The 13,647-nt window shown below is 34.4% G+C and overlaps 1 protein-coding gene across 1 annotated transcript in view; it reads left to right on the top strand.

The window, feature by feature from the left end:
* LOC146753936 (uncharacterized) overlaps nucleotides 1–9,609 on the top strand; it is a 39,903-nt gene extending 30,294 nt beyond the window's left edge. The window contains exons 7-15 of the mRNA XM_085530067.1: nucleotides 2,038–2,157; nucleotides 2,798–2,890; nucleotides 4,723–4,783; nucleotides 5,192–5,337; nucleotides 5,797–5,997; nucleotides 6,356–6,522; nucleotides 6,971–7,122; nucleotides 7,721–7,800; nucleotides 9,583–9,609. Of these exons, the coding sequence (XP_085386193.1) occupies nucleotides 2,038–2,157; nucleotides 2,798–2,890; nucleotides 4,723–4,783; nucleotides 5,192–5,337; nucleotides 5,797–5,997; nucleotides 6,356–6,522; nucleotides 6,971–7,122; nucleotides 7,721–7,800; nucleotides 9,583–9,609 (1,047 nt within the window). The remainder of the gene's footprint in view (nucleotides 1–2,037; nucleotides 2,158–2,797; nucleotides 2,891–4,722; nucleotides 4,784–5,191; nucleotides 5,338–5,796; nucleotides 5,998–6,355; nucleotides 6,523–6,970; nucleotides 7,123–7,720; nucleotides 7,801–9,582) is intronic.
* The last annotated feature ends 4,038 nt before the right edge of the window (nucleotides 9,610–13,647 follow it).

The following is a 13,647-nucleotide window of genomic DNA, read 5'->3' on the forward strand; positions in this document are numbered from 1 at the left end:
GTTACTTGAGACAACAAACTCAATGAGGACGTAGTCACTGCAACCTAGGCTGCCTCCAGTCGTAACATCTTTAATGATCTCCTCTGCACTGATGAGAGCCAGATCCAGCAATGCTTGTCCTGTAGTCAGTCTATCCAAAACTTGAAACAGGAAGTTATCATCCACACACTCCAGGAGTGTCCTGGATCTCTTGCAGCTCACTGTGTGGTTTTCCCAGCAGACATCCAGGTTGTTGACAACCCCCATCAGGACAAGTGCCTGTGAGTGCAATGCCTCCTGCAGCTGAAGTGAGAAGGGCCTGTCAGCAGGCTCCTCTTGATCAGGAGGCCTGTAGTAATAGGCCCCTACTACCAGGTGCCCGTTATTATTTCTATCCCTAATTCCAACCCAGAGGCTCTTTACCTGCTCCTCACTGTTTCTCAGAGGGACCTCCTTGCAGTCAATCTGGTCTTAAGCATAGAAGGCAAAACTAGGGAATAAATTTATTTCATTCACATTTGCTTCTGCATTTAGTTGCACATTGCATCCTATCTCCTAAAAAGGCTATTTCTTCAGTCTTTTTGAATATATTAGTATATTCCCCATTCTGAATATTTATGGTCTTGTATTTGCAGAGATTTTCTAGACTTTTTGGTTAATAAATTTTCCTGTTAAATGTCACTTTCTTTTGATGACTGACACAATTGTATCAGTTGTATCTGTCAAGAATGATTGTTCCCTAAAAGGCTGTCACTGCCAGTGTGAAAGGTATTTCAGACTTCTCTGTGGGCATGTTCTCCTTTACTTTACACTTGGCTCCCCTTCCACCTTTAAAGATTAAATCCATTCTCTCTTTAGCTTAGTATGTGACAGTTTTTGTGAAGTTCATGAAGTTAATGAGCCCAATGAGGATAAAGTTAAAGAAGCATCAACCAAAAAACACATTTCATAGTAAGGTGTTATACAACTACAATAATTCAGTCTCTTCCAAAATATGAATAAGATTGTTTCTGTTGCTTTGAGTCTTGGCTGACACACAAAGTAATGTTTATATAACTGGTTCTTTCAACATTCAGATGCAGACACTGGTCGCTATGGATGTTTCAGTTTTGTCTTTTAGTGCTATGTAAACGTGGTTTAGAAAATTGCAGAATCCTTCCACCTGTAAATGTCCACAAGGCTACAGTGAGGATCCATAGGCACCACTCTTGTGATCATAGCCCCACAGTATCATGCTTTCCTTAACAGAATCATCTGTCCATTTCATTAGTCAGTAATTCTCCCCAAATCTGAATTATATACATCTTTGTCTAGATTGTATTGAAAACTTTTTCTTCAGCCAGTGCTTCTTTAATTCATCAGATTATTTCTCTTGCCAGTAAAGATCAAGACAGCCATTTGGTTGCTGGTTACATGCATGTTTTTCATAAAAATAAAATTCATTCTGTCCAGAGAGTACACACAGAAGAAAGATGCAGAAGATTTTATTCTACCGAGCGCAGATAGAAACACAGGAACTATAATGTGTTTTAGTTAAAATCTTTGAGAGCAAAATAGTTCATAGACACACTGGAAATATTCATATTTTTTTAAGATTTCTAATTTGATTATATTTATTACACAGTTCTGCTGGCTTATTTAGAAAGACTGTTTTGCTGAACTGTTTTCCATGCTGCTTGTCTTTAACTTCCCAGATTTAATTTTCTTATTAAAGTTAAATTTGTTGAAAATTCCTTAGCCATGCCTAGAGAGAATTCATTAGGTTCTTTTCTCAGAAAGACTTAAGATTTCTGCAAAACAGAAGAGAAAAAATAATTACCCGGGCAGTATTTTTGCCTTGAGTCTACATCCTGTAAAGATACAAACCTCCCATGAGCAACACAAAAATTTGGAGATTAAAAAAAAACAAAAGCAAACAAAAAAACAAACAAAAAATTGGAGTAGGAAAACTAATATTTTGCTGTTGTACAAAATGTTCTGTTATTGATGTTTTGCTCTGTATTCATTTTCTCTGTTTTCACTCTGTATTCATTTTCTCAATAATCCTTTCTAATGTAGGAGCAGACTATAACTACCGTAAAACTATATGGTGACAAAATCAGGAGTCTGAAATCTCAATTAGAAGCTTACCGAGAGCTGATGAACAAGAACAGACAAAACTGGCAAAATACAGCTAAGGTAAACAAGAAGTGCAATTTTAACAGAAGGATAAGAGCAACAGAAGCCTACAGAGGATGCAGAAAAAGATTGCAGAAGTCATGTTTTCTTTTTACTGAGAGTAAAATGAAGATACATTTTATGGAACTACTACAAAACCATAGCTGTCTCCGTCTGGAGATGAGTGAAACCTTACACAGTATGTTTTCAGAACAGCTTTCATATCCACAGTAAAAACTTGGTGTTAAGTTTTCCCATACTGTTTTACTTAGACACTTGTGAACAATTATGTTTTTATGAATGAATCATGTCAATATATTCAATGAATATTAAGGATATCTAATGCTTTTTTAGTCATGATCAGAAATTAAAGTTTATCCCATTCTTCTTTATATTCTACAACTAAGAAAAAATTCTGCATGTCCCCTGTCTCCTGCAGAAATGCATTTAGAACCTGATCACATTTGCCTTCTGAATTGATCAATTTCTATTTTGATTTTTGTGCAAGATCCCCAGGACTTAGCACTCTGGTTCAAATGTTAAAATTTCTCAATTTGTATGGAAGAAAAAGGACAAACAATCAAATAAATAAATACTGAAGATCTTTTTGAAGGTTGAGTATAGAAATTCTAATTACTTTGCCTTATCCTATTTCCTTCAGGGCCTGAGGGAAAGTAACAATCAGCTAAGCCAAGAGAAGGAAGATCTTCTTCACCAAATGAAACAACAAACAGAGAAATGGGAAGAAAAAAAGGTGAAAACAGCGAGTTTGTGTTTCTTTGTGAAGTTAAACTGTGCTCTCATCTCCATTTCCAGTTCATGCTGTTCCCAACAGCCTAAGGGTTCTGAAAACAACAACATGCCTTTAGACACATACATCTAAATCAGCTAATTCATCTATTACAACACTGTAATGCAGCTGGTTGACCTAAGCAGTAAAAATAACTTGCATGATGTTTTCCATGAAAAAGTGGCATGATTGAAATTCTGCAGGCTTTGCAACATTTATTTCTAATAATGCAGTACCAGTTTATTAATGATCTGAGGTGGCTGCAGGTGCAGAAAAAGCCTGTATAAAGCAGTAAGCTCTAAGACCTATAGCAATGGGTTAAAATAATCATTTCTACCCTTCTTATTATGGCCAAACTGTATTGCAGCAGCCACATTGTCAGACAATTTAGTAATACTCAAACTTTGTTCTTATTGAATCATTGTCAGATGTTTCTGTTTATCACAGAAAAAAAAAAAAAAAAAAAGAAAGAAAAGAAAAGCATAGCACTCTACCCTTATTATTATTATTATTATTTTTTTTTTCTGTTGTAATAATTCCTTTAAAGGTGGGGTTGGGGAAATAGGGAGGGTACAGTGTAGTACCAGCCCAAGCTATAGCAAATAATTTTATACACTTCAATAAGCTGTCTAAGCAGTCCCGTGAAAAGTGAAAAACATGTAGGTATGCTTTCCACTTTGATAAATGTTTCAAGATTGCAAAAAGAAATCAAAATTTTTGTTCTTGTAATGATTTTCAGTGTGTTGTACAATTTTGCCCAGTCTGGCCTGCTAGATTCTTAGTGATATCTTCTCAGGAATGCTTTCCAATTAAACACAAAGGTATATTTCAGATTTAACTATTACATACATCTCTTCTGATTTTTAAGGCATTTCAGAATAACCATAGATTCTGAATTTCTTGTCACTGGAGAAAATAATGTGCTTTTGTGTTGTTGTTGTTGTTCGTTTGTTTCTAATATAATCTGTGAGCATCATCTTATTAATGTCTGTTACTTTGTGAGTATGTTATTACATATAATATATGCAAGTATTTCTGTAATTTTGAAATCATCATCTTTATATCAATCAACTGTCATGGTGCTACAATAGGACATATATTCAGGATCATTTGACTCTCTGTTGAAGGAAGAAAAAAGTCTTAAAGTCAGATTCAATTTATAAAGTAGAGTGCAGATTATTATAGTATGTCAGAGAGAAAAATAGGGAAGAGTATTTTTTTACTGTGCAGCACCACCGTCTGAAGAAATTTTGCATATCATCAGTATTTTTTTTCTCCTGTTTTATTATACATCTCACTATTTGCTTATTCCCAATTGACAAACAGTGAAGAATATAGTTTCTTGCAATATCTTGGAATGTAATATATTATATTTTAACAAAGAACAGCAAGTAGTGAAGTTACAGTTTCTAAGACTTACAGGAATAAGGAAGACCTTTTATGAAACTATCAAGATCTGAAGGAAACAAACTTTACTGTGTGCTGGCTTTGCATTCTGTGAGCAAACGATTTTGTTCTTCAAATTTCTGGGAGACCAAAATGTGTAATTTTTATCTCCTTAATTCTAGTAATGTACGCAAATATAATCATTGGACATTTTGGTGCATTTTCTTGTGAAAGAAGTAAACTCTGAGAAGTCTCTGTTTTACTTCTTTTCTCTATTCTTTTACAGCAACAACCAATTACTGCTAATTTCTCTAGGATTTGACAACATTATTCCATTGTTATTGATTACTACATGTATACTCACAAGGGAAATAGAAAAACTGATATGAGACTCTTTTCTTGCTTTTCAGGTCTGGATCCTTGAAAATCTGTCTAAAAAAATCAGTCATCTTTACACCCGGCATACACTGAGTGAGTTCTGTATTTCGGACAGCAAACTTCTTGATCTTCCTATTTTCCCTCCTGTTTTTCTTATGCTGTGGTGTATACCAGACAAAATCAGTATAAGGTCTTCCATTGGAATTCTGTATTTCAGATCAAATTAAAGAAGAATTTTAGAGCCAGAAATGACTATCAGTACTCCAAACTATTTAGCATAACTAGATTATTCCAGTCAGGAAGACTTCTGAGTAGATTTCTTCAACATTTGAGTAGAATACTCTAACAGAATTCTTGATTCTCGTAATTCATTTGTGTATTACAAATTCTTGATTTCTTAATGGAGACCATTTAGTGCACTTAGACAATATTGCATCTAGTGCATCGTCATAGAAACACTCAACATTTTATTGATTACATTTTCTACTGTTTTCAATGTAGCTTTGCAGGAATTTCGTAACATCAGCCTACATGTGGGAAGAGTGTCAGACCTCGTGAATTTCCAGATTAAAATCCTTCAGCAAAAATATGAAAAGACCGAAGTAGAAAAAGCAGATGTACCGATTTTAAAATCAAAAGCAGAACAAGTGAGTAACACAATGGAAATTAAACTGTTTGGTTTTAGAATTATTTCAGTTGTTTCAAAATATGTTAGACTGACTAATTCTAGAAAGGCTGAAGGGAGCTAGAAGTCTAATTGACAACGAAAAATACAGGAAAATATAAATTTGGTTTAAGAATGAGAAATTGGTGATGAATAATTCAAATATTTCAATATGAAAACGGAATCTAATTCTTCTAGAACCAAATAGTGTGCTGTTGTCTTCATTGTAACATTCGTGTACATTTTACTGCAAAGCTTTTTGCAGATCTCTAGTATGAATTGTAAAAACTATACACCAAAAACTGGAAGTAAGCAACATCTACTTCTTTTAGATTTTTTCCATTTGTGCTTTAACTTGATGAATAATACCTTGAAAAAAAAATATTTTGATGAAAAGATCTTGGATTAGCATTAGGAAAGATTAATCTTTGTTGCCTCCCAGGTAGCTAATAAAGAAAAGTCTGAAAGCACAGTGGAAATAGGACCTCTTTGGCAAGCACATGCCATCCTGCAAAAGATACAGGAGTCTTTATGGAAACAAGAAAGAGAAGTTACTGAGCTCCTGGAAAGTGAAAGGAGATATAACAACACAATGAAACCTCAAATTACAGTCCTAGTATTCTTGCAAAATCTGGTCAAGAAGGTAGGAATGCACACTCTGTATTTTATGAAGTGTATTTTCATTTTCATTAATTATTGTTAGCATTAAAAAATAGAAAAAAAATATTTTATACAAACTGATTTAAAGGCTAAGTTGAAATTTTCCGAATTACAGATGGAATTCAAGATCTTTAGACCCTCACTGAAAGTCAGCCTACAGAAATCTGATTAGACCAATCTGAATACTTTATTTTAAAATATAAATTAATGAAATTCAAAAATGTCACCAGGAAAGAAAATATGTGTTTTTCTTTCTTTCCAGTTCTTAACTGAATGACATGATTTGAAAACAGATGTATAAGTTTTGCAGAAAATTTAATCTTATTTTTCATCTATTGTAGGTTCACACCATATACTCTGATGTCCCTGAGGCACAGCAGTACCTCAGTCAGCTTGTCAAGAAGAATGAGGTTGAAAGGGCTGATTGGAAAGGAGCCTTTAATAATGCTCAGGCTGACATTTTGTCCTATGAGGTATTTTGTGGAAATGAACCTATGGATGACAAAAGGTATATAGGACTGTTTATTAAAATTTTAAATAATATTTAATAAGTAATGGGCTGTTTCCATATGGAGAAAATACATTTTAAAGAATTTTATCATAATTCATAATTTTCATGCATGGTTTTGAAATTGAAAAAAAAAAAAAAGACCAAACAAAAAACACAAAGAACAATCAAAATATTCTATTGTTATATTAAAAATAAATCAGGGAGCTTAAAACATCTTTTATAAAGAACAGGAAAACAGTTCAGCAGATCTGTCTTATGCAAATTTTAACCAGTGTGTCATGAAATATGCTGAAATAAGCTTATTTGGCAAAATGGTTATAATATCAACTTCTTTTTCTACATTTTTCAGGATGCTTCTTCCTCATACTCAGGGTAATTGCACTGTTCTTGTAGTTTTAATAATTAGTTCCTTACAAACTCTTCATTTTATTTTGAACAGTGACAGGACGCAGCTGTCAACAAAGCTTTTCAGAAATTTTGAGAGAGCAAAGTCTGAATTAGAATTTGTTGAAACAGAGAAGACAGTTTTTGATTGTATCCAGACAGGAGAAATCCCCAACTGGATTAAAAGGGATTGTCTTTATGTAGCCTTGACAGGTGAGAAATCCTTTCATCAATTCAGAGACGGCTAATTATCCTCTGCCAACTGAATTTTTGATATAAGAAAAGAGAGTACAGCAGTAGCATTTAAATTCATACTGCAGTAATGCCATATAATATCTAATAAAACGCCTCCAGTTATATTCATTTTAATTAATTACTATATGAAATTTGGGGCTTTGTTTTCATATTTGTTCCCCTTTGCTCATCTTTTCTTTGGTGTCTTTATCATTTTAAAACTAGTTGTATTGTGTACAATGTGTCTTTCAGTGTGTGTTCAAAGTAGACAAATCCTCTAGCCTGAACACAATGGGAATTACAGAATTCAGAGGATATTATCCACTACTGAAAAATCTTAGAAAATATCTACTGCATGAATTTAATACATTAGGCTCTAATGAGAAGGAATGATTTTCCAATATTTTGCTTGGTCTTTTCTATGATGTTGCAACACGGCATGGTTTGGTGTTCTAGACAGGGAAAGAGAAAGGGCTATGACTACTATTCTATTTTTAGAATTATTATTTGTGATTTAAGATATTTACTGTGATATGCCTTTGTCATATATGACTGCATACTTACTGGAACTGCCCAGAAGACCATAATGATGTTTGCTTTAAAGAGACAAGTCAGCATTCAGAGGAAACCATGCAAAAGTATGAAATGGAAATGAAGGTAACATATTACAATATGTTATATCATATGATTTTAAATAATTAAAACAAAAAAAAAAAATCATCCTTTTCTATTTGATTCTCAAGGGATTTGAGATTTTCTCTTGGGTATATCTTAAAGATTAGTGATACCTCTTTAAAATGACTTTTTCCTGCTGAAGTTGAATCAGAGAATCACAGACTCACAGAATCATAGAAATTTATGAGTTGTAAGGAACCCTTAAAAGTGATCTAGTCAGACTTCCCTGCAATGAGCAGTGACATCTACAGCTAGATAAACTTGAATGTCTTCAAGGTCAAAACATATGTAGGTTGCTTCAAAAGTAATGCCTTATATAGGAAGAATACAATATCACTAGATGACAGAGCAAATTCTAAGGCGCAAAACTCTTATTTTACACCATTAGGTTTGCATACCGCTAGCACTGAACAAGAAACTCCACGTCACAACCATAAAAATCTCCACCAATAGAAATGACCCACTATTTCTCAGCTGGTATAATGGTGTCATTGATAGGAAAATGTTGCCATTACAGTCCCTAATTCATCAGAGCATATTGTGGGTGTGTTAGGATAGTCTGGACGAGACTGGCAATATGCTTCAAACTGATATGGGGCCTCACATCTTATTGTAAGATGAAGTTTTTCTTCTTTTCTGGCCTAACTCAGAAAGTTCAAGCCTTCAGCATGGTCAGTATTGCAGTGTAGAGGTGAGAGTTGATGATCTGTATGGGTTCCAGGAAATATAGAAGAATCTCCCCTTTTCTATCCCAAAAGACAGTGGACATCACTTTACCTGCTAAAGGCTGAAACTTGAACTTTTTCTTCAGTGGAGAATTATAATCATTACTCCTTATGCTGCTTTTTTTTTGATTTTTGCTTGTAATGGTGAAAACAAATGTTTTCATCATTGCATCATTGTATTGCATCATCATCAGTAATGATGTAATACAAAAAACTCAGAAAACCTATCTCGGAGTGGTTCAGTAGGTCCTGTTTCTGTTGGTGTATGAGCATTTGTGGAACCCATATGATGCAGACTTTTAAACATTCCAACATGGCCACAGCTTTTTCAACATATTGAAGGTGATAACACATTTCCCTGATTGTAATCCACCGATTCATGTAGAAGAGTTGATGCATACACTCCCAGTTTCATGATGTATCACCTGCGCATGGCCATACTGAACATGATTTATCTTTCACGTCACTGTTGCCACTGCTGAAGCTCACCACTCACCACTTCAGTATGCTCACATCCACTCGTTAGTCTTCATAAACTTTCAGCAAGTATTGATGAATGTCAGTGGGTGCAATTTTTTTCATCATGGGAGAATTCAGTTCCATACTTTTGCTTTGTATGTACTTTCTCATCAGACATCATTCTGTCAGAGTACCCCTCTACTGCCATTGATCCACAGCAACAAAAATGTAACAGAATATCAGTAGAAGGCTTCTCAACTTCTCTTGCCATAACACCAGCATCTGCTTCTGGTGCTGTGAGGTAACATAACAAAATAGGAGGCATTATTTTCAGAGCAGTACTTGTACTTTAATGATACAACAGAAAATAGAGTGTAATAAGTGCCTTGATACACTGTTGTTGTTGGATATCAAACTGAACAGTTCCAAAAATTCTCATAAAATATTTCTTTTACATTGGCACTAATACAAAAGCTATCAAGTTAAATTAATACACAGAATTTTTTTATTATTAAGTGTTGTACACAATCAGCAAAATATTTATGTTTACAATTATTAATTATGTCACTTATATTTTTAGGTGGCCAAGAGAACCATGAAACAGTAAAAAACACACCAACAATGGAACAATTTTCCTCTTTTAAGGGGAGACACTGAATGGACATCTTGGATAATGCAGTTAGTAGCTTTGTGATAAAAAAATTAATTGGAAGAAATTCAAGCCCACTGTTCACTCTCAATAAACTTTTGTAGGAGTTTAAGTGTTTTGAAACTTTTAGTCATATTAAGAAATATTTCAAAGACATTTTTGAAAACAACAAAACACACACACACAAAACCCCCCACTATTATATCCTGAAAGAGTCTGACTAAACTAAAGGGCCTAGATACTTTCTTTAAGCAGATACAGATCTATCTGTTTGTAAGTGGATGGGATTCATCTAAATAAACTTCCAGTGTCTAAAACTGTGCATCTAACATGTACCTATAAGAACAGAGAGATGGCTCCAAACTGTATGTTTCCCCATAGTGCAAACAGCTCTGTTCCATGGTGAGAAGGCTTGGGGTGAATTGCTTTCTGGGTGTTAAAATGTTAACAATAAGCATAACCTGTCCAATTGAAACTAGGAAAACAACAAAATAACTTTTTGTTTATTTGTTTTGTAGTTTTGGTGTTGGGCTTTTTATTATTATTATTATTTTCAATTAAAAGATGTACTCTTAGCTTTAAATGTTTTGGACAAATAAAAGCACATTTCTACGCAAAAGGAAAATTATGTTTGTTTTTAAAGACCTCGATGAAAGATGCATAGCCAGCTAGTAACACTCACTGTAATAGACCACCATTCCACACAAAAGCCTTCAAGGAAGTCCCTGACATGGGACTTCTTTGTCTTTCCCTTTTTAAAGTAATTACGTAGTGGGAACATTGTTTTAATTCTGTACATAATAAAACAAAGGGAATGAATCACAGTGGACCACACCATATCTGACAGATCATGTTATGGCACAGCTGTGAATTTTGCATATGGGCTGAGCTGAAAGTATATAACAGTAGACTCTTTTTCAAACAGATGTTTTTATGTATTGATGTCATGGTATATGATTCTTGTTATTGGTATTTAAGATCAAAACATCATGTAAAGCACTGAAATGCCCTCATTGAATCATAGAAGGCCATCACATTGGTCTGGCATGAGCTGCCCTGTGCTGACTATCTTGAATCATTTGCTCATCTCTCACGTTCCTTAAATATGTCTTCCTGGATAATCTGTTCCATGATCTTCCTAGGCACAGATGTGAGCCTTCTAGCTTGTAGTTGCCTGGGACCTCCTTCGTCCTTATCTTATAAATGAGAGTAATGTTTCGCTTTTTCTGTGTCTTCTCCTGTGACTTCTCCTGTCAGACACAACTTTTCAGATATGATGGAAAGTGACAGCAACAACATCAACCAGCACTATCAGGACCTGAGGATGCATGTTGTTCGATTCCATAGACTTGTACACATTCAGACTCATGAGGACTTCCTCTGCCCTTATACTGGGGGGGTAATTTGCTCCCCCAGTTCCCACCAAGAGTTCCAGGGATGTGAATTTCAGTGAAGTGAATAATGTGAGAATCCTGGTTGCCAGTTAAAACTGAAACAAAGAACTCACTGAGTACCTCAGCCTTTTCCATATCTGTAGTAGCCAGTTCTTCTTTATTGTTTAGCAGAGGAGGTACACGTACTTTGGTCTGTCCTTTATGATCAGTGTACATATACAACCCCTTCTTGGTGTTTTTATTGGCTCTCATCAGGTTCAGTTCCATCTGTGCCTTTGCTTTCCTAATTCTATCTATGCATGTCTGGACAGCATCCCTGTATTCCTCCCAGATGACACATCCATGTTTCTGCTGCCTGTGCATGTCCTTCTTTTCCTTCAGATTGACCAACAGGTCCTTGCTGAGCCATACACTTTCCTGCCTCCCTTGCCGTTTTCCTAGCTCCAAAACAGCACAGAAAAGCACAAATTCTAAGTGTGTTTTAAATTACATACATTATTTGAATTAGTTTAAAGTATTCTGAATAATCTGAAGTGTTCCTACAATGCTAGTCTATTCTTAATCAAATGTAATTATTGCACTGCACTAGTGAAATATGGTTTGTTTTTTTTTTCATTATATATCATTTCATATGCTGGTTCTCTCCATTATAGCTTGCGCCATTACAGACTTACATAACATAACTCATAGTCAATTTACTCTCTGAAACATTTTTTCACTGCAAGAGCTTTACAACTTGTGAGAAAGTAATTTTAAGTAAAGTCTTAACAGCATCCAGAAGATGAAGGTGGTCACATACTCTTGAAATGCATTTCTATCAGCTACATGCATGTGGTAAGACGATCTGGTATATTATAAAAACATGCTCAGGAGAAAGCTGTCATCTTCTAGCCAGATAAAAAAAAATTGTCTTTCCTAAAGAAAACCCACAGTGACTGCAAATGTGTGGATTGTTCTTCTAATGAAAGTTACCATCTTTTCCTGCAATCTTTGTTTCTCTTGCCTCTTTAAAGACCACCACAACTACAAGGCCTACAACTATTCAGACATGGTTTGCTAATCCTTGGCACCTAGTTCTGAATTGATATAGCCAGTACACATTCAAACCAGAAAAGCCTTATCTTTCCTTATGTAAAGTATTTCTCAATTTTCTGGTCTTTCTCTATCTCATTTGAAGTTACCATCTAAAATTCTTCTGTACAAAAACAGGAAATATTCAGCTCTTTCTAGAAAACAAATTGTATTACCTTCTCCTCCATGGTATAAATCTTCAAGAGATTAGCTACTTTCAGAGTTCCATTTTCACTTCTGACATGTTTTGAAGTAAAATCAACCAGCTTTATCCTACTCCCACTTAGGTAACTCTACAATCCAGATTCTAGGGAGCATTTTCATGAATGATATCTGTTATTTTTGGCTTTCAGAAAGTGTCCACTGCTCCACACTACACACAGATATGATGAAGCTCTACATAGATTTGTTGACCCAAAACTTGTATCTGGTATCTTTGTGAGAGAAAGTGAATGTGAGCTCAGGAATTACTGCACATGCAAATCATAGCATCTTTTTTGCTGTTCTGCCTCAGACAAGAATGTAGCTCAGTGTTCTGAAAATACTTCAGCTGCCTGATTATTAACTTGTTTCCAGGTGAATGAAGCTAATTAGTATAAAAAAAATGCACCAATTTCATCAAAAAGGTGAAAAAATGTTCTGAGAAATGTCAAATATCACAAGAAATAATCAACAGGTGTTAATTAAATGTCAAAGATTTGTACAAAATTACATGATATCAAACACAGTAGAGAAAACACATTTCTTAAATCATTCATAGGAAAGTATTTCTACTCCTGAGTTTTGAATGAAGATCTATCCTTTTCCTTTACATTGTTCAAAATATTGCTGACATTAATTTTATGTCTGCTCTACAGAGATGACTGCTACAAAATCAGGAATTTTAGAGACAAAGCTAGTGAGAATTGTATATTCCAGAAAAAAAAAATGAAAATCTGAAGGCAAGAAAAGGTTCCAAAATGAACTTCTCTCCGTCAGAGCTCAAAACATTGTTCAGTGGTTATTTTAAAGTGCTAATTTTGTACCAAGGTAAACATTTTAGCTTCACACCCTTCCTTTTATTATTTTTTTCCTTTAAGAAAAGATTGAAATAGAAAAAGTTATAGTTATTAAAAATAAATAAAGAAATGACAACTCTGAAACACTGTTCAATCACAGTCAATCAGAGAATCAAAAAAGCTGTCAAATGTAGGTATCTGTGTGGTTTGTTTGAACTAGTCTGCTGAGTCAACTCCCTACTGATACTGCCTATATGCTAAATTGAATACCAGTTTTATTAAAGTTCTAATCTTTCATTCTAAAAGTTGTGCACTAAAACTTATATTCCTTTATAACTGTATGTCTGTTCATTATGTGCTTCTTCTAATCTGAAATACTTACTCTAAAAAGAACACTCTACAGAAGAAGCATGCCGATGACAGTGTTTTTATGTAAACAGTTTGATAAGTGTATTGTAAATATATAATGCTTGGAACACAATGTCTGCTTCCAAGTGCCATTAATATAATTATGGCCTATTTCAACTGAGCTG

Source organism: Coturnix japonica, chromosome Z, assembly GCF_054131305.1.
Source record: "Coturnix japonica strain WE chromosome Z, WE-NBRP24, whole genome shotgun sequence".
NCBI classification, from domain to species: Eukaryota; Metazoa; Chordata; class Aves; order Galliformes; family Phasianidae; genus Coturnix; species Coturnix japonica.